At 42.2% G+C, this 21264-nt stretch overlaps 1 protein-coding gene across 1 annotated transcript in view; it reads right to left on the reverse strand.

Moving 5' to 3' along the window:
• Positions 1-21264, reverse strand: part of Erc2 (ELKS/RAB6-interacting/CAST family member 2) — a 690578-nt gene that overhangs the window by 443462 nt on the left and 225852 nt on the right. The window contains exon 4 of the mRNA XM_059273131.1: positions 5002-5076. Within this exon, the coding sequence (XP_059129114.1) occupies positions 5002-5076 (75 nt within the window). The remainder of the gene's footprint in view (positions 1-5001; positions 5077-21264) is intronic.

The following is a 21264-nucleotide window of genomic DNA, read 5'->3' on the forward strand; positions in this document are numbered from 1 at the left end:
CCAAAGATGAATGAAATAAACCTAAACAGGGTCTGGAGTCCAAAAACACCTGATGGCTATCTCACAGTACCTCTGACTCGATCCCAGGACTGAGGGTTACCAGCTATGGTTGAACCAGGTTTGGAGTCAAATGTTCCCCTACACCCTAGAAGCCCAAATGAAGTCAATTTGATCAAATGTTAAGATTACTCTTAGAGGAATCTGAACCCATCTGCAGGACACCACCACCTGCCTGGGCACAAAGACAAAGGGCAATGTCCAGTTTTTGTAAGAAAAGCCAGCTTCTACCCCAAGTCACAGCTGAAAGCAGGCATGCCTCCTTGAAGGTACTTGAGCTTTTGTTTTGTTTTTCCTGAGACAGAGTTTCTGTGTGTAGTTCTGGCTGTCCTGGAACTCACTGTGTAGATCAGGCTGGCCTTGCACTCACAGAGATCCATCTGCCTCTGACTCCTAAGTGCTGGGATTAGAGGTGTGCGCCACTACCACCCAGCCTCGCTTGAGCGTCTTACTGAAGTCTGGTGCTGTTCTTCTTAGTTCCAACTCCTTCAATCGGCCTTCAGGTATAAAGGATACTCAACAGGAATGGTCCGAGTGACTCCTGCCTCAGCTAGCCACAAGGCTGCCAAGCAAAAGGCCCATGCTCCAACAGAAAGCCCAGATTTTCACAACATCATGCCCCCGGCTTCTTAATCTTCTGTAGTTAACAAGCTCCTCAGATCAAGTATGATTTCTGAAATTTTTACTAAAGCTCTTACATCATTCAGGGATATTCATTTGATAAAATCTACTGAAGAATCGTTCATTTCTGCTGTTCTAGCAGAAGGTTGACTTTCTTCTTTTGTGTACATGTGTGTGGGTGGGGGTGGGAAGGTGGATAGGTGGCTATGAATATGTTTGTGGGTACACTCATGTAAGTGTATACATACGTGGAGGCCAGAGGTCCACACCCAGTGTCTTTCTCAATTGTTCTCATGTTTTGAGACAATGCTTCTCAGTGAACCTGGAGTTCACCAACTGCCTAGGCTGGCTAACCGACAGGCCCCAGAGACCAGCCGCTGGCCTCCACATCTCCAGGGCTGGGATTTTAGGTGTGCACCATCATGCCTGGCTTTTTGTGTTGGTGCTGAGCTGAGGATCTGAAACTCAGGTCCTCACACTCACTTATCTAGAACGTCTATACGGCAAGCTCATTACTAGCCAAGACATCTCCCCATACCAGAAAACGCCTTTGTCGACCATCAGTTTTACTTGTTAAGCAAGTGAGGGAACAGAAGGCCTTTTTCTCTTCAATCTGGGCTGTTAAGCTCAGCCTGAAGTTTTACACCTTATCTCAGCAACCCTCATTTCTCTGGCATTGGTTAATTTTCTGTATTAAACGCAAAACAACAAAAAAACAAAAACCTAACTTCCTCTTCCCTTCCAACTCTGTGAATTCGGGGGCTGTTGCTGCCGTCTTCCTGGGACAGGCACGAAGAAGCTGTCTGGAAGCAATTCTCATGAAGGACAAGACAAGGAACAGACTGAGACAAAAAGTGGATCAAGCTGTGCCTGGAGCCATACCCCGTTTTGGTTCGGTTTTGTTGTTATTATTTTGCTTTGTTTTTCAGTTAAATGGGCCAATAAATTTCCTTGTGACTTCAACAGAACTAGACTCTCACCGGCTTACAAGTTCTAACAAGAAAAGTTTTCAAACTAGCTGACGAGTGCTAACCATTCACATACTTCATTCTCTTTCACCTTTAAAGATGGATAGTTTATCAATAAACTCAAGAAAGTGAAAGCTTTGGGCAGAATGCTCATGTCAAATTTACCATCAAAACGGCTTAAGAGTGTATTCGTTCAAAGGCATTAGCATTAAAGAGAGAACTGAAGACCCAGCCTTTGAGCTGTTGCTGCGGGCAGTTCTCCAGAAGAGCAGAGAAGAGCTTAGACCAGAATCAGAAAAGGGGCCTCAGGAGCGCCACAGGAAAGGAATTTCTCAGAGAAGCGCACACAGTTTTCTACGTGCAAATGTAGGACATACCTGCCACACCAAATCAGGGCCAAGTTTAAAACGTGGAGATTCCTGCAAGAAGATAAATCATCAGTGACTTGGTTTTCTTTCCTTCCACTTGTTTTTCCCTCGGGAGACTGGGTGGGAGGTGTGTCTACGGAGGACTGTCCCCTATTGGGACACAGATGGCCTTCTCCAGGGCTAACCCTGCAGAGACATTCACACAAAAGCAGCCAGTCTGTGGGGCACACAGAGCTCTCAGAGAGCCCTGGGATGGAGCTCAAAAACAGAGCTTGAGATAAGCAAGACTCTGCAAAGCACCTGCCCACCAAGCCCCTTTGCAGAGTTGATGCTAGTGTTGGTGGAAACAAATGGGGTTCAGCACTTCACCCTCAGTTTCCCCAAGGAACAAGAGGCAAGTAAGGGATAATTTGTCTGCTCTAACTCATGCCATCTTCCTGAAACTAGGGGACACTTTAAGAGAGCCTTCTCTGTATTTCTGAATAGGGCATGGTGGCATGCAATCCTGGCATTTGGGAAGGAAAGACAGGAGGATCCGGAGTTCATGGTCACCCCTGATTCCATAGTAAATTTGGTCACCCTTGACTACATAGTATATTTGAAGCCAGCTTGAGATACATGGGACATGTGACCATCTTTTAAAAAAAAAAATCTATCTCTTTCTAACTTTAGATTTGGCAAGGCATTAAATAACAATGATGATGTTCAGCCAAATCTAAGACGAAAAACAATCCCAAATTCTAAGCTCTGAGTTGAAGTTCTATTCAGTAGTCCCCTCTAAGGCTTGTCCTGTCTGGGTTCCCAACACTCTAATTTCTAATACACAAAATGAGATGAGATCAGCGCCTCTGTCACGAGTACACACATGACGTAGGAGATGACCCTGCACGGAGGGCCTCTAACTCACTTCAGGTGTGTGGAGTCTAGACACTAATGAGAAGAGACTTCTCCACGGATAAAAGGCCAGACAAAGTCTATGTAAGCTAGGAGGCACCAAAAGGACACCAGAACTTGTCCCCTGTTTCCTCAGACATATATTGACCTTCATTTGTCCTAAAAATTCAGGCTCAGCATCACCAACATCCGTAAATGAAAACTTTTAGCCTCACTTAACTGAGAGTACGTTTATATTCATTTTGCTCTTATATTTTATGCCTCCCCGGTTAGCTAGACTAAATGAATGTTCTTTACTTTTTCTCTTATAATAAAATATGAAGTGAGAATAGAATAAAACAGATTTTCTACTTTAAACAGTCACCAAAAATGTAGTTGTCTTTAAATGGAGACATTTAACAAGGGAACACCTACCACACAAGGCCAGATGCCTGTAAGAGATCTCTAGAATTCTCCTTTTACTTAAAGAAATGGAAATTTTATTGTTTTTTGTGAACACGGAGGCAGTCAATGTAAAGGTAGGTAGAAAGGAGGAAGAGTCACACTTATAAAATAAAATCAGCTCATTTCTCTCTTCTGTCTGTCTCTCTGTCTCTGTCTGTCTGTCTGTCTCTCTCTCTCTCTCTCTCTCGTATGTGTCTGTCTGTGTGTGTCTGTCTGTGTGTGTCTGTGTCTGTCTGTGTGTGTCTGTGTCTGTCTGTGTGTGTCTGTGTCTTTGTGTGTGTCTGTGTATCTGTATCTGTATGTCTGTGTGGTGATGTTTTAAGTTTTAGTTTTTGAGTTTTGAGGGTTTTTTTTTTCCCCTTCAATCTAATTTCAGTTTTAGTTGCAATGAGAAGTTAAAATGCTAGTACCTAACCACTGTCTTCTAAGTGTAGAATAAAGTTACATGAATTAACAACCACAACCCACAAGCTAGTATTAATCCTTACTGTTCAATCTTATTAATATTTCATTCACATGATACTTTTCAAGCCAACCTGCTCAAGTATCTCCTGAACGCCCTGATTCATGTAACTGGCCTGGAGGTGTTCGCTGTCAATATTTTACACTGTTGCCATGAAACGAAGTCCTCAGATAAAAATACCATCACGTAAAAAAAAATTTGCCACAATTGCACATGCCCAAAATTCAACAGTTCACATGAGTTTTTCTCTAGGGCCTGGGAACTTCTGAGAAATTATTTGAAATCATGTACTGTGAGACAAGAAAGTCAGCAAGCTGTGAGCAGCCTTTGGATTCTTGTAAGACAATGAGGTCTGGGAACCCAGAGTATGAACTCAGGTATGGAATTACAGACTGCAGATATATTCATGCTGAAAACATTTTCTCCTTAATAGGACAATTTAAACGAAATTATTTATTCCTAAATTTTACCATTTGTTTCCTGGCAAAAAAAGAAAAAGAAAATTGGAAATAAAAGAATTCAAATGTCTAGACATTGGCAAACCAAACATGTTTCATTTACACTTCCTTCCTGATTAGAGAGACCAGGATGTGTCCATCACCACCAACTTGATTATTCCTCACATGCCCTAAACCCAGCCTCGAGGATTTTTTTCTTTTTTATTCCTTGAAATAGTTTCTCTCTATGCCTCTCAATAGTACTTCTATACTTTGCAGGCATTTAATAAATTATCTTACTTCCAGACTGGCTAAGAAGAAAATACTGGAGTTAAAGTACCATTCTCTGAAAAGTGACTGCACTTACTGATTTAACGACCCAAGTGCATTCCCACGTCAAGTCCTAGTTTCTCAAAGGTGTCTGTCCATTATAATGGGGGAGGGGGTACTTGATTTAGAAGTAAACGTTTGTAAGGCTCAAACAAACGAACTCTTTAGAGGCATTGGTCACACTCTGGGAAGGAGCCCAGCTCCTTTTAAACAAGAGCTACTGGAGCCCTTTATTCTTCTCCTGGAAAAGCTCTTTAATTAAAAGGCCAATAAATGAGATGCACTAAGAAAAGCAAAATGAGCACCCTCCATGGTGTCTAGAGAAAAACGCTGGATTCGTGCACATGTTTGTCAGGCACCGTCCAGTCACAACAAACTCCCAGGCACCGCTGGTTTTGACAACCGCGCTCAGGTCCTACCTTCATTTCGATGACAGTCTGGAGAGCCTTCGTCTTGGCTGGCTCCGGCTGAAGTTGGCTTCTTCGGTGCAGTTCCTGGGGAGGAACACGATAGAAATAAGCCTGACGGTTCATCCTTCTGTTATACCATGACCTTTACACAGCTACCACACAGCCCACCAGGTCCAGCTTCCCTGTATGCAGACATAAACAAGCCACAGGTGCCTCTTCCCCCACACTCCTCAGCATCCCTCCTGCCTGCAGCCTGCGTGCCGGTGAAACGCTCCTGGCACATGCGCTATTTCTGAAACTTCCATCAATAATTAATGTCAACTGTGACAAAGCCAGAAAGTAATCATAGTCCAAACACTGTGCAACGCGGGCTGGTGCCCAGCCTTCGAATCACAATCTACTAAATTGTGCTACTCTGCGCTCCCAGCACAAGCCCAGCAAGGAGACAGAGGAAAGAAAATGACTAACGTGGCTGCAAATCTGCCGCTCGCTCACGGGCTCGCACGGCATTCTGCTACTGAAGCAGGTTTGCAGTGAGCAACTGAAAGCCATTTCAGTACAACTGTGACACTTCTTGGAGTGGTCTGATGAGTCCCCGTGAATCTCTCACTTCTGAATTCACACTTTCGGTTCTTGCTCAAAATCACATCTGTGGGTGATATGCTTACAAGTCATGACGCCAAGAAATTAAAACTGGCATTAAAACCAACTATGTCAAAGGAGAAACAGAATCGCTCAAAGCCAGATAGATATATACCCAAGAACTCCTGGAAGGCTGGCTGAGGTTTCCTTAGCTAAAGCGCAAACAGCATCACTAGGATGTTAAGCCTGAAGGCTCCCCTGCTACATGCCTTTCCTCAAAAGAACCATTTGCCTAGACTTTGAAAAGTCATCTCAGCATAAGAAAAAAACCACAAAGTTTGTTCATGTCATGCTTTGATTTTCTTAACAGATATCAACAGTTTTGTGAAAGTCATTACCAGGGGGGTACATACAGGACTCACATATGCAACCTGCTGATACAGGTCATTTATGGAGATCCCATTAAGATTTACTTCTGGTTCCAGAATAGCCAACTTAGAATCAATATGGAGTATCTGGAGACTTGATGTAAAAACTGGGAATGGACCATGTAATTAATATCTAGCTTTTCCCAGAAGGGCATTTAAAATTAACTACCATCCATCAATCACTTCTACCTACTGTCACCACCGTTCCACAAAGATAGGAGACACTGATGTAAAAACTGTTAGAAAAACACATTTCACACTAAAAGGCAGTCCTGTCTGAGACAAGGCAGATGAGCAGGTAAGCAGTATCTTCCTTTGGTAACCTTTTGGGCCAGTGACCAGGAAATCTGGACCGTGTGCTGAAGACAAACTGGGTACTTAGCACTACCAACCTGCTTGGAGTTCTGAGGACCACATCCCACCCACAATGTTCCAAGCAACACAAGTCAGCAATCTTATGTAATACTGTTCCTCAAACTCTGGTTTTAAAACTTGCCCCTAACTATTTAAGATGCTCTCTCTCACCTCAGCTGACACATTTCTTCTGGTAACACATCCCTGGGAGGGTTAGAGTCTAGAACTACAGATCTTCTTATATGAAGATAGAAACAGCGATCTCTATCTTCTAGAGCTTGTGCCTGAAGGGATCTCGCAATGTGGGCATTATTCAGCTCCCTGGAGATGGCAAGGGCTTTTGAAAGATTGATCTTATAAACAGTTGTCCCTTATTGAGCATCTATTGTCCCGGTACTGCTTGCTTCTTGAATGTCTTGGCACTACCAAAAGGAAGATGATCTAGAGAGTGAATCCAAGGTGCTTCTGGCAAACATTTAAGTACCAGCACCTACCATGGCCCACTTCAAGCCACCTAAATGGTGTCACTTAATGGGGAGTTAGGAAGGACTATGCCTGGGATACTGTTTAACTGGATCCCCAAAGCTGCATTAGAATCTTGGTTCCGAGTGTGGCCGGATGAGAGGTGGCAGAACACACTAGTAGGACAGCTGAATGGGACTGACGGGAGGCCAGGGTCACTGTCTGCAGACAGGAGTAGGTACTCCTTATGGGACCTTGCTGTCTTTTCCTAAAAGGCTGCTACAAGAGTAAGCCCCTCCCTCAAACACTCTGCCCTGCGCTTGACCCAGCCCTCTCACAACACACCCTCACCATGAGGCCATTCTTCAAGATATGATACAGGCAGGGGCCTTCTAGGGCCCACACCATGCTGTGTGGACTATGAACTCTCAGACATATATGTTCAATGCATCACTTGTCTTAAAAAGCATCTGGTATCAAGGGTTTTTTAAGAGTAGAAAATATAAAAAGTGTAAAGTAGGACCTCATAGTATAGCATTTTCTAAGACACAGAAACTAAAAAAAAAAAAAAATGTAATGATCTAATGAAAATGAGAGAATTATCAGTTTATTACAATTTACTTAATTCTGAGTTTGTTTATTTAATTATAACACTAGCCAGTAGAACCAATTTCAACATTCAACTTTCATGGGCCACACCCAACCCAGTTCCACATACCAGGCAGTGAATCCCACATAACTTCAACCTGTAAAGAAAGCTACTTACTCCTTACCACTGCTTCCAATATTGCTGCAGTTCAGCAGTCAAATCTCACCGACAAGAAAAGGTTAAGTCACTCACTCCTTGGAGTTGTTCTATATAGTTACTGGTATTAAAAAAAAAAAAAAAAAAAACGCACTTCACAGGTCAGCAGTTCTGAGACCAGGTAGCATCAAAATAATCTTTAAAGAGAGCTGGAGAGATGGTCCAGTGATTAGAAGCTCTGATTGCTCTTGTAGAGTACTCAGGTCCAATTCCTAGCATCCATAGTATAGCTAAGAACCCTCTGTAACTACAGTTCCAGGGAGATCCAGCACCCTCTTCTGGCCTCTGTTGGCACTGCATGTATATGATGCATAGCCACACATGCAGGCAAAACATCCATACACAGAAAATAAAAATAAATTTAAAAATAATAATCTTTAATGAAAGGCAAATGTTCAAGCAAGGTGCAGGGCACATCTGTAATCCCTAACACTCAGGAGGCTGAGGTAGCGTATTCCACACAGCAAAACCTATCTCTTTAAAAGAGGGAAAGAAGAGAAATGATTGTTTCATACTATAATCAAGCCTATCCTAGAATAAAAATCAGAAGATAACTTGAGGAGACAACCTTATATAAAACTTAACCCTATATAAAGCTGGTCAAAATAATAAACAACTAAAAGAATTAACATAAAAACCACAAGGTAAAGGTATGTGCTGCTCTAGTCTCTGTAAAACATGAAAACATCAGGATAGACATGCAAAAAAAATGCTAAATTTGTGCAGTAATGCTGCAAAAGTAGAAACTGTTCTCTTTCTAATCCTCATACCACCTCTGACGAGAAATTAGCTCAAAATCCAGACGGACTTCACCTACTATGTTACTCCTTAGAAAATAAGGTCCCCTGGTACCTGGGAATTGTGATTCTGCTAGAACTCACTCTACAGACCAGGCTGGCCTCGAACTCACAGAGATCATCCTGCCTCTGCCTCCCAAGTGCTGGGATTAAAGGCATGTGCCACCACTGTCTGGCTGGAAATTATAATTCTTACCTTCATGGTACTCTGTCAATTATGACTTCAATTTTTAAAGATCACCTTGGTCTCCAAGTGTCAGGTAAGAGACTATAATACCCTGTGTGCAGAGTACACAGGTAGTCTGAAGGAGCCACCTTAGCATTTCATTCATCTCCAAGATCCTAGCAATGCTCATTGTGCCTTGGCAGAGAGGACCAGTGATCCACTGAAGATTTGGGCTCCTCTTCCACGGTGTAGAATTGTTAGGAAACTCCCTGCCACCAACACCCTTGTATCTAAACTGAGCTTCCTAGCCAATGAAACTTAGACAGCAATAAAAAAATCACCTCCCAGAGAAACTTCTAAGCCACTCTTAGGCCTCTCTCCTTTCCTATCTGCCTATCTAGAGCAAAGGACTCCTGGACCCAGGAGAATAGCAAGGCCTTAATCCAAAAGAAGCCTGGGTCCTTGAAGCAGGGGGAGTTTGAAAAGTCTGAATACCTATAGAGCAAAGGGTGTAAATGAACAGTACACTTCTACAAAGTGAAACCTTGAAGCTTGCGGGCTTTACCTGGAGAAACCCCAGCTCTCTGCTTCAGCTCCTACAGTAGCTGCAGGGAAAAAAGGACATCTTATCAGTCCTGTGCTGTTTGCTGCAGAGACATTAGTATGTGATTCTGTGCCCAAGTTTTTCCAAACAGACAGTAGATGAGTTCCTCCCTGGATGCTCAAAACTATCCCTAGCCATCCACAAGATGCACCCACCATGCATCTGAAATAGCAAATAGCATTCCCTAGGAAAATTTGATGTTCTCACCAGGTATGAGGGTGAAGGAGGACAAAGTTTAGCTTAAGTGTACTTCAACTCAAGACTTTTCTAGGTCAAAGAGCTCTAAAAGAATCAAATTTTAAGAAGTGTGGTTTCTCCCTTAGAGTGGACAGACAGACACACACACACACACACACACACACACACACACACACACACACACACACACACCAATGGGCCGTGCTTCATTGCTCCACAGGGCCTTGCTCAGAATTTTGTCTTTGAACCAGATACTGAGCTAAAAATCATTCATTGTGAGAAAAGAGCACTGCACTGGGAGTCACAAGTTGGGAGCCTACATCCCAGGATGTGTCCCAGGGATGGATACAACCCTCCTCCCCGCTCTGGACCAAAAGACAAGCAGCTTTATGGGGGTGAGGCGAGGATGGAAGGAAGCACAGTGCCTTCTAGCCTGAGAATAGCACTGATTTAATAGGCAGCTGACTCTGAAATGCTCATCTCTGGCTGCTGTTTCTAGTCACACTCATTCTCAGCATTAAAAACAAGAAAAAGAAAAGGGGGGCGGGGGCGGGGAGAATCCTGTCCAACTGCCAGCCTTTTCAGATGATCAACCTAGAAATACACCAAGATCCTAGAATTCTGGGCATGAAATCTCAAGTGGCTCATTGGACTGACATCTCTTGGTACTTAACGAGAGTCTGAAATCTATGGTTTTAACCAGGCTAGACACTAGCTTCCAAGATGAGCCTGGCAAAACAGTGTTCATATATATCACATACTTTCTTCAGGAGACAAGGAGGGAAAAAAACCATTCAAAACTTAACTTTCTTCTCAAAGGTGATTACATTTTTATCTGGCTCTATCTCACCATGGTTCTGGAAGTCTATATTACAGACCAGCTAATACAACTTAGTGTTATGAAATATTATTTTATTATGTTCATGAATAGTAGGTCAGGAATGTATGCAGTGTGGAACAGGAATGATGTTTCTCTATGGCATGATGCCTGGAGCTTTGAACAGGAAGGATTGGAGCCACCCCAAGGTGGCTTCTTTCCCTAATTGTCGTTCAATGTACCTGGAAAATAATTTGAAGGCTGAGCTTGGCTAGAAACACCTCTCTGAGCACCAATGTACAGCCTCATTGTATGGCCTGGGCATCCTCCAAGCCTGGCAGCCTCAAGGTAATATCACTTCTCACACTTACACAGAAAGCCCCCAAGAGCAAGAGTTCTAGAAAATAAGCAGGCAACTGCATTGTCTTTGAGGATCTAACCCTGTAGCATTGCGTTGTCATGGTCTACACTTTGAAGCAGTAATAATCCTCCTCAGGTTCCAGCGTGGAATGCAAAAGAATCTGTAGCCATGCTTCATGATTACCACTCTCAAGGCTGGGGATGCAGCTCAGGGGCAAGGTACTTGCTAGGATGGGTGAAGCTCTGGATTCAGGCCCTAGCATCATAGGGGGAGAAAAATTGCAAAAGACTGTCACTCTATAGACCAAAACCAAGTGGAGGAATTAATAAGAAAATAAAATACAGTTTTAAACACCAACCCATATCAGTCTTGGATACTGAAGCCCTGTACTTGGCATCCATTGGGGAGACACTGATTTTCCATTAGAAAAAATAAGACCGGAAGATCTAAGCAAAGTCAAGGCATGGTATGAGACATTCATATACGATTAGTCATTTAACTACTAACTCAGCACTGTTTAACTCATCATTAACTCATCATTAATTGAAACGTTGCTTTAGATTTGTACAGTCAAGTTCATACTCTCATTTTCACAATAACCAAAAGGTGAAAAACAACCAAAATGTCTGTCCATGATTAAAAAGACAAAATGTCAAAAGTGCACACAGTAGGAGGATTTTTAATACCTATTACAACACAGGTTGAACCCTGAAGGCATTATGCTGAGAGCAATAGGCCATTGCAAATATAAAGACTGCAAAACTCAGGGCAGGGGTGGATTTGGAGTTTCAGTTCAGCAAAAGGAGAATTGGAGAGACTGGTTGTACAACGATGTGGAGAACTTAAAACTACCGACTCATGCACTAAAAATGGTTAAAGTTGTAGGATTTATATCGTGTACATTTTACCAGAGCTACAACCTTTTGACAAACATCAGCATAATAGCAACTAATGAAATTCTACAACCTGCCTCATCTCCACCCATGCAGAAAGTGTCCTAGTGGCAACCACACCTTGCCATGCATCTCTCTGTGCTTTTATTACACGGACAATATAAAGCTACCCATGAGGTGCACTGCCTTGTAAGTTACAGAAAATACCAGATATGTTGTTGGGCAGTGGTGGTGGACGCCTTTAATCCCAACACTCGGGAGGCAGAGCCAGGTGGATCTCTGTGAGTTCAAGGCCAGCCTGGGCTACAGAGTGAGTTCCAGGAAAGGTGCAAAGCTACACAGAGAAACCCTGTCTCGAAAAAAACAAAAAACAAAAAACAAAAAAAAGATATGCATATTGAAGTTTGATCTTTGTGAAATAATATCTATATTTTAGAAATGTATCTGTATAAGTGTTTCCTATTCTTTATTTTTTCATTACAAATAATATTTCAAAAAGCTAAGCAGTAGTTGGAGCAAAAGCCCAATTTTGTCCCATGTATCTGAAATTTATAACAATTATCTCCTTTCTTAAACAAGCTGTCTTTTTTGCTTGGATTAATCCTTCTCTTATTCTCTTTTGTCTACAAGGTTGGTCAGTTTGCAGATCATAGGCCCAATACAGCTCACCATCTGTTTTGATGAATAAAGTTTTATTGAAGCACTGCCTGTACTTCCACCTATTCCGTAACGGCATAGCTTAGTAGCAGTAACAGAGACCCAATAACCACAAAGAGCTAAAAAGTATTTGCTATCTGGCCCTTTACATACAACTTTTCAACCTCTTATCTAGGATTTCTTTAATACTCATCATAGCAATCTCAGAAAAACACATCCATTTCTCCAGTGGTAGTTTAAAATATGTACACATTCTTTGCACTCCTTTTATAAGGCATTCCCTTCCATGCCACCATGGACTGGACTCAGCAAGCCACTTTCAACAAATGGATGCTGGACATGGTATATGTGACTGCTAAGGCATGGGCATAAAAGATTGGGTGGCTTCGTTCTTGCTCTCATTCTTGAATCATTGCTGAGTGGGAAGCCATATGCCACATCATAAGAATACCAAGCCATTCTATGAAGAAGCCCATGTGGAAAGAAATGGGGGGGGGGCTGCCAACAGCTGTAAGAATGAGCTATCACAGAGGTGGTTCATCCAGTCCCAGCCAAGCCTTCAAGTGACAACAGCTCCGTCTAGGAGCAACCTCATATGTGGCCTTCAGGCTAAGACACCCCAACTAAACAACTCTCCAATTCCTGACCCACAGAATCTGTGGGATAGTAAATGACCAGTGTTTTAAACCATGGACATTCTGAGGGGATATACCCATAGATTATAAACCTATTCAGGAAGGTTGTTAGCTGACCTTCCAGATGACTGTAGGTTCTACACTTCACATACCTTCTCATGGCTTTAAATATACTCTCTGTATATCACTGAATATAGATTCAATTTTATACTAACTTATAAAACTGGGTATAATTGATTGATGTGTGTGTCTATCACCGAGCAGTAAACTTCATGAACATTCTGTTTCTACTATATTCCCAGAAAATACTGATGTGCCTGCCAAGAGTATTTGGCACTGTTTGACCACTGGAATAGAACAAATGGCATTGTACTTGGGAGCCTGGATGTTCTACAGTGCTTTCAACCAAAAGCAGGTGCTGTGAGGATAATAGCTAGGAGTTACTTATGCATGGCTATGTGCTAAGCGATCTTCTAAGCACTTTATAAATATTAATGTGTTTAATTCTCAAAATAACCTCCTTAGGCAGGTACTATTATTATCATCATTTTTTACTTGAAACAGAAGCAGAGAAGTTAGTAATTTGCCCAAGAAAAAAACCTGATAAACTGCAGGGATTGGTTGCAGGCAGCCTGACTCCAGACCCTGGGGTGCTAATCAAAACCCATGGTTTGTCACTTGGCTTTGATCTGACATTGGGAGTGACATCTTGATTACCTTCTTTCATTGTAGTAACCTCCCTGTATCTCCTTTAACGTGGCCTTCTATTTCCCATTGCTTTCTCAGGACTTGAAAAACATAAAGAAATTTATCTCAGTAACAAATAAATAGTTCTGATATTCATCTTAAATATTAAAGCTTAAAAGATAAACATGAATAGGCACACAGAAGTGGAGGAAAAACAATTCTGTTCCAATAAAGCCAACTCTGTGTCTATGAGTTCTTTATTTCTAAATTTAATCAACTACAGACAAAAACTATTAGAGAATCCAACATGGATGGGGAAGGGGAGACCAAGCCCTAACAACTAACTAAGGAACTATTGCCTGTTGGACAAGAGGGAGTTATCTTTGGGGGTGTGGTCAAACCATCAGTAGGTGGCCCGTGCCTTGGTGGATGACCCCAAACCCATGTGCATATGGGCAGCACTAATTAGACTCAGTTGGCTATTAAAAGATAGGGGGAGGTATTAGGAGCCCCTGGAGGATTTGGAATTGGGTAGGGGTGGATATTATCAAGACACATTGTATATATGTATGAAATTTTCAATGAATAAATAAAAAATACTATTTAAAACAATATTAGGGAAATATGTGTCTGCACATGGCAAGGGGACTTTTTTCTTGCCATTATTCTATCAATAGTAGAGTGTAACAATGGTTTAGATCACATTTATAATGTATTAAAGGCAATCTAGAGATGGTTAAAGCCTACAGAAGGATGAATATGGGTTATATGAAAATCTACTGTGCCATTTGGTATAACAATGAGCATTCACAGACATTGGTCCTAGGACTAAAATATCTCAAATTTTGAGACTCCACTATGAAACATAAGTTGCTAAATGGTCTTATTAATAAAAAACCTGGAGCCAGATACTGGGGTGAATGCTGAAAGATCAGAGAAACAGAACAAGCCACATCCAACCTCACCTCACCAACTCCTCAGCTGATCTTGTTTCCTCAGACTGAAAACCTCTGAGTCCTCACCCCTGAGGGTCTCAGTTGAACTGCTGTTAAAAGCCTCTAGTTCCTGGTCCTCACACCTTATATACCTTTATGCTTCCTGTCATCACTTCCTGGGATTAAAGGCATGTGTCCTTCCCAAGCAAAGACATGAGATCTTAAGTCCTGGGATTAAAGCCTCTATGTCTAATCTAGTGGCTGTTTTGTTCTCTGACCCCCAGATAAGTTTATTAGAATACACAATATATCAACCATACCACTATATTAACAATCTTGCCAACCTTTTACAGATGAAGCATTTTCAAATAACCTAAAATAGTTAAATAATAAAAATTAGGGTCCTGCATATCTCCTTTTCAAGAACCCCATGGAATATTTAAAGATTGACTACATAGCAAATCACAAAGGAACACTCCAAATGTATTTTAAAAAAAAAAGACAGAAGTGATATAGACCACATTCTTTTCTACACATCAAAAAGCAAGAAACTGATAATCCCATCTCAGAGTCCAATTAGAAATGTGATCTTGGACAAGTTGCTGGGTTTTCTCTCACCCTCAGTTTGTTCCCTTGTAATACAACTTACCTTCTGGAGTGGTGAAGTTGAACTAAGCTTGCGGCTTAGTTAGAACTAAGCTGACTGGGCTTCCACACAAGACTGAACAAATGAATCTTACTGTTACTATTGTTGCTCTTGAACCTTTATTAGTGTTCCTGGAAGGCTATGAGAAGTGCAGCCTGGCAGAATGCCTCCCTTGCCCACTTGTCCTGTGCTCTGAAAATAGTGACCATATTCCCACTACTCCTAGATATGAATGAATAATTAAAGTGGTTTTGCTGTGGGATGTCTTGCTGTATGCTGTAAATATGTGTGACTCCCATTGGATAATAACTAATGCTGTTTTGGCTTATGGCAAGAAAGCTTACAGCCAGGTGAGAAATCCAGGCAGACATGGAGAAGGGAAGGGTTGGAAAGGCACCAGCCACCACTGAAGGAACAAGATGCCAGCAGATCCATAATGCCACAGCCACAAAGCAACATATAGATTAGTAGGAATGGGTTAATTTAAGATGAAAGAGTTAGCTAGCCAGAAGCTGAAGCCATAGGCCATATAGGTTTTTTTTTAATTAATATAAGCCTCTGTGTGTTTACTTGGGACCGAGCAGCTGTGGAACCAGGTGGGACACAGGAAAACTTCCAGCTACAGTGTTTACTGAAGAACCAGTGCCTACCATGTAAGATACACACAGAACCTCTGTTTTCATTAGCTCACACATGCATTCTTACTGGATTTCATATCATGCCTCAAGCATTCAAGAAACATTGTTAGAATGGGCATAGTCATCAAAAGAATGCTGGGAGGTGATTGTGTAAGAGATCCTTATAAAGATTTGGTCTGCTAACACAACCTGCTCTCACCTCAAAAGGATGAAGAGACTGTCCTGGAACCAAAGCTGAGTGACCAAGGACCAGGCATCACGAAGCTAGGCTGCCCAGGTTCCATGTTCCCACAGGGAAGTAGTTTCATGGAGTTTTATAGCAGCAAAACAAAGAAAGTCATAAACCATGGTAGCTTTAAAATGCACTGATGAGTGCATTGGAGAGGTGGTCAGAGCAAGACTAGGAATCTCTCTTATGGGTCTCAGATGATATCTGTCGGCATTTTTAGCTTTTGGTTTGTTGGATGCTAGTGGTCTACTAGGTTAATATACTCCAAGAGTTTTTAATCTATTAGCCACAGGATGATAGTTCTGACACAGAAGTGAGCAAGGAATGGCTATTTAGGGAGCTAATACTAGCACATAATAAACTGTAACTAGCCTCTGGACCTGCAGCATTCCAACTTTTCCACATCCCCATAGCTCTATCAGTCAATCAGTCTTTGCAGACACAGCTTCTATCCAGGAATTCTTGTTTATAGGTCCCACACAGGAAACTTAGATTTCTACAGACTGGAAAATTGTTTCCATGGAGATAATAAATCTGATATAAGCTTACCAGTATTTAATTCTTTTGCTTACATACAAATAAAAAAATGATTATTTGGAAGTGGAGAAAATAAATCTGGTATAAAACTGACTTATTTAATTTTTCTTTGTTTTCATACACACACACACGCACATACACACAAATGATTATTTGGAAGCCCCAATACTATCTCTGTCTCTGTATACATACATTTACATTTCCCTTAACTTGTTTTAATGCAGAACTTGCTCATTTTACTGACATCCCATTAAAGATTTTCTTCTTATAGATTTTTCTTGGTCTGTTACATGCTGTAACCCTGGCAGCCAACAGAAAGTCACAGAATTCAGCTACCTCAAACTATTACTAAATTTTGTTAATAATAGCTCAGAAGAAATATTACCATTCTTATTTCAATAGTTACTAGATAAGTAATACAGACTAGACAAAGTACACACAACAAAAGCAAATGAAACACTACCCAAGACCTCAGGGAACTGGACTGCCAAAAGACAAAAGGAAGGCTAAACTAGACTACAGAACCACACCACAAATGTTAATTTCAACAATAGCAACAGGTACCACTTACCACATGCCAGGCTCCTTTGAATGGCATAGCATCCCTATAGGAGGTATTACCATCCTCATCAGAAGGGGGAAGACAATCACACTCCAGGAGTTAAAGAACATGCCTAAGATCAGAGTTAGTAACACTTGAAAGTGTGAGCAACTTCTATCTGACACTTACTTAACCTCACACCTTTAAGTACTGACACTTAGTTTACATTGCTACCTATAGTCTGTTCATGCTCTGAAAACAAGCAGGATTTTCAAGTGTAGCCAATCTGATTTCTGGTTTGTTTCTTGGTTCCTTTGAAAGACTCTCCAAGCTTTGAACCACAGACATGGGAGAGAGGGAGTAGCCAACATCCAGGCCCAACGATGAGCCACCTCTACACTCCACCGACAGACTCGTCCTTTGCTGAACAGAGACACAAACCTTTGAAACACACCTCCTCTTACGAAGCAGAAATACAGCCCTTCAAAGCTGGTGTGCACTGGCTTGCACTAGTCACCGAGGACCCCTCCTCCCATGAAGAGCGCTTTCCAGTCATCTTTCTCACTGAGGCGTCATCCTTCTCTCCATGGTTTCCCATAGGACACTGTGGTCAGGTATCCTTTCTCAGCCTCTGCATGTGTTCTCCTCTGATCTCAGAGATAAACAAAGCTGGGCCTGGCTAGGACTTGGGTGTGTAAGCACTAGGGCACACTGAGTGCTGCTGCCTTTCGGTGAAGAGTGAAGGACCAAAGATTATCTTTCCCAGGCCCTGAAATTTAATTGGCTGCCCAGCTATATCTCAATACTGCCTGGCGACCCCATTTCACCTTCCAACATTCTCATCTAACTGAAACGTCTGCTGATGCCCTATTCCTGCCCCACTGCCATTTGCTCTAAGCAGATACCTTATTTCACAGACTCACTGATGGAGAGGAACGTTACATCCAGGGACTGTACCTGTGGATTACACCCAGAACTTATTTTATACACGGAGTCTATATGTAATAGGACTGTAGAACTGATAGGAATCAAATGAAATTATGCTTTAAGCCAATGGGTGCTGTAATAGGACCACCTTGGGTGATCTTAGGATTGAGGTCAATTTTATTTTTTATAAGGAGGGAGGCGAATCTTTGGGAGTTAGAATGGGATTATAATAAATAGAACAATGCCACTTACCAATGATACCCCTCTCCTATGTCTAAATCCTGGAAAGGTGGCACATTCTGTGGCAAAGACATTTTATGATCATGTTCATGGACATTAAAATTAGATATTATACTGAATAATCATATATGTCCCTTAAAATCTGTGAACTCTGACTAGAAGCAAAAGGAACTGCCACAGTTAGTGAGGCCAGAGGGATCTTAAGCTCTAGAAGGATTCTATGCCACAGCCATTGAGAGCCATACCAGGGACTGTAGGAGCCAGCAAGGGCTAATGGGCTAAGTGAGCGTGGAACCCTACTGATACAGAAGGAACACAGCCCTGATAATGCTTTAATTTTGTCCTGATATGCTCAAAAGGGATGATCCAGCTGAACCACCCTGGAGCTGCTAAATTTGTTTTTCAAACTGTTCAATGTGAATGATCTCTTATACCAGCAATATAAAACTAATATAGGGTGTGGAATCTTTCACCAACCTTAGGATTCCCTTGTTGTTCAGGTTTTTGTTTGTTTATTTGTTTGTTTTTTGTTTTTTGTTTTCTACATTGAACTGAAGCACACTGCTCTGAAACTTCCATACACTGGATTTTGTCATACTTACTCAAAGACATAAAGAACAAACCATGTTCACCTCCATGATGGCAGCTTCCTGACTCAAAGCCTTTCTTACTAATGAAACCTATTCCATCCACTCATGGAAAAGTCAGGTGCTCAATCACCACAGCCCACATCTATATCTTAGGTCCATGCCTGAGAGGTTGGAGCCAAGCCAGGGTTGTTTGTATGTGGCAGTAAAGGGAAACTGTACAGAAAGAAGAAAAGCCACATAGAAAAGAGAGGCAATTTATACAAGAGTGTTATACACAGGAACTGACTCTGAGGCTGATAAAATGAGCTATGAAATGGAAAAAAAAAATGAACTGTGCTGCGTAGCCTGTACGACCCTGAGACAAGGGCTGCAGGCTGCCCACTGCCTCTGCTCCTGTTATCTACTGCCTACAGTCTGCTGGATGCTTCCAGGCAATAAGAAATCTCATTATGGTCACCAAAGGCACATCTCTGGCAAGGATACCAGGTGTGAGTCAGACAGAGCTTTAGCTCCCGCAGCCAGTGGAGACAGCATATCTGTTCAGTAAAAGTGTTGCCAGGGGCCCTGAGTCAGGTAAAATCAGCACCTGCTGCACTCCGTGACTCAGAGGTTATACACAACCAGGTTTGATCTTAGCCAACAAGGAGTGCTTAGGGTAAAATTCCATTCCCTTTGTTCTATTTAAAGGCCATGAAACCTTTATTTTAGGAATGTAACTCTTCAGATTTGTTTTTATTTTCCTTCCAAACAAAAATCCAGCACAAAACATACATGAACTCACACTCTCTCCTACCTTCCTCTCCTTCAGTCCATCCTTCTCCCTCTGTGGTGGTTTAAATGAAAGTGTTTCCATAGGCTCCTACATTTAACTGCTTGGTGTCAAGTTGGTGGAACTGTTTGGGAAGGATTAAGAGGTGTGGCCTTGTTGGAGGAAGTATATCACTGGGAAACTGAGGTTTCAAAAGCTTCAGTGCCATGCCAGTCTGTCTGTTGCCATGCTTCCCACCAAGGTAGTCATGGACTAACTCTGTGGAACTATGAACCCCAAATTAAACATTTTCTTTTACAAGTTGCTTTGGTCATGGTGTTTTATCACAGAAATTGAAAAGTAACTAAGACACTCTCTCTTATATAAATTGAATATCCACTATACATAAGATACTGTGACAGGTCCTAGGGACAAGGGGGAATTAAGATGAGAACAGCCACCAGGTGGTGGTGGCACACGCCTTTAATCCCAGCACTCAGGAGGCAGAGAAACCCTGTCTCAAAAAACCAAATAAATAAATAAATAAATAAATAGATGAGAGTGGCCCTGCAATCACTGAGGCCTTCTACTTAGTGAAGAAATAGTTAGTAAACACCAAAATAGGTTAAAGTTACAAATATACAAAGGTAGTGTCTTAGTTGGGTTTCTATTGCTGTAAAGAAATACCATGACCATGTCAACTCTTATAAAGGAAAACATTTCATTGGAGTGGGGGTGGGAGCTCCCTTACAGTTTCAGAGGTTCAGTCCATTATCATCCTGGTGGGGAGCATGGCGGCATGCAGGTAGATGTGGTACTGGAGTAACAGCTGAGAGTCCTACATCTTGCAGGCAACAGGAAGTCGACTGAGACACTGGACAGTATCTTGAGCATAGGAAACCTCAAAGCCTGCCCCCGCAGTGACACACTTCCTCCAATAAAGCCACACTTCCTAATAGTGCCATTCCCTGTGAGATGAAGATGGGGGCCAATTTCATTCAAGCTGCCACAGGTAGTAAGTGCTGTAAGAGCAAGAACAACAAGAAAACACTGAGACACAAGTGACGGGGGATGCCAGACCTGTGGTGCAGGTGGCACAGGCCTGGCATCCCCTAATTTGGGACACTAACGCAGAAGGACTACAAACTGGAGGTCAGCCTTAGCTGCACGGTAAGTGCCAGGCTAGTCTATACATGTGCAGTCTATACAGAAGCCTCTGTCTAAACACACTCCCCTACCTCACCACACCCCCAAAATGAAAAAAAAAAGAGAGACTGGGAGCCATTTGATCCATATAAGGTGTGTTTCCTGAATGTACTACTGACGAAAGTGCCTTATCTTTTGCTATTATTATCCTCTTACGAATTTAACGTGGCATTCAGGAAAGGACTAGCAGAGAAGGTAACCCAAGCGACACTAGTCCACTCAAGCATGTGGCTCTGGCAGGCCCTGCCCTTCTCCCCCTTCCCTCTGCCTGCTACAAACCATTAGATTACCATTCCTAAAGCTAGCCACCAAGGTCTAGTCCCCGATGGTGGTCTGGCCACTTCCTCCTCCTGAGGCCAGCTCCCAAGGTCCAGTTATCCAAGTATTCAAGCCCAGCAATCAAAAGCCCCTTTGGCTCACCTAATTAACATACCCAATTAAAATTAAACATCTCATCCTAACTCGGGGTTTCTCCTTGTACTTTATAAACCGCCCTTTCCCTACATGCCACATCTGTCTCCTCTCTGTCCAGAGGCAGTCCTTCGTCCCTCAGGACAAATATCCCTGCCCCCCAGTCCCCTGTTCCCTT

Source organism: Peromyscus eremicus, chromosome 9, assembly GCF_949786415.1.
Source record: "Peromyscus eremicus chromosome 9, PerEre_H2_v1, whole genome shotgun sequence".
In the NCBI taxonomy this organism is placed as follows: Eukaryota; Metazoa; Chordata; class Mammalia; order Rodentia; family Cricetidae; genus Peromyscus; species Peromyscus eremicus.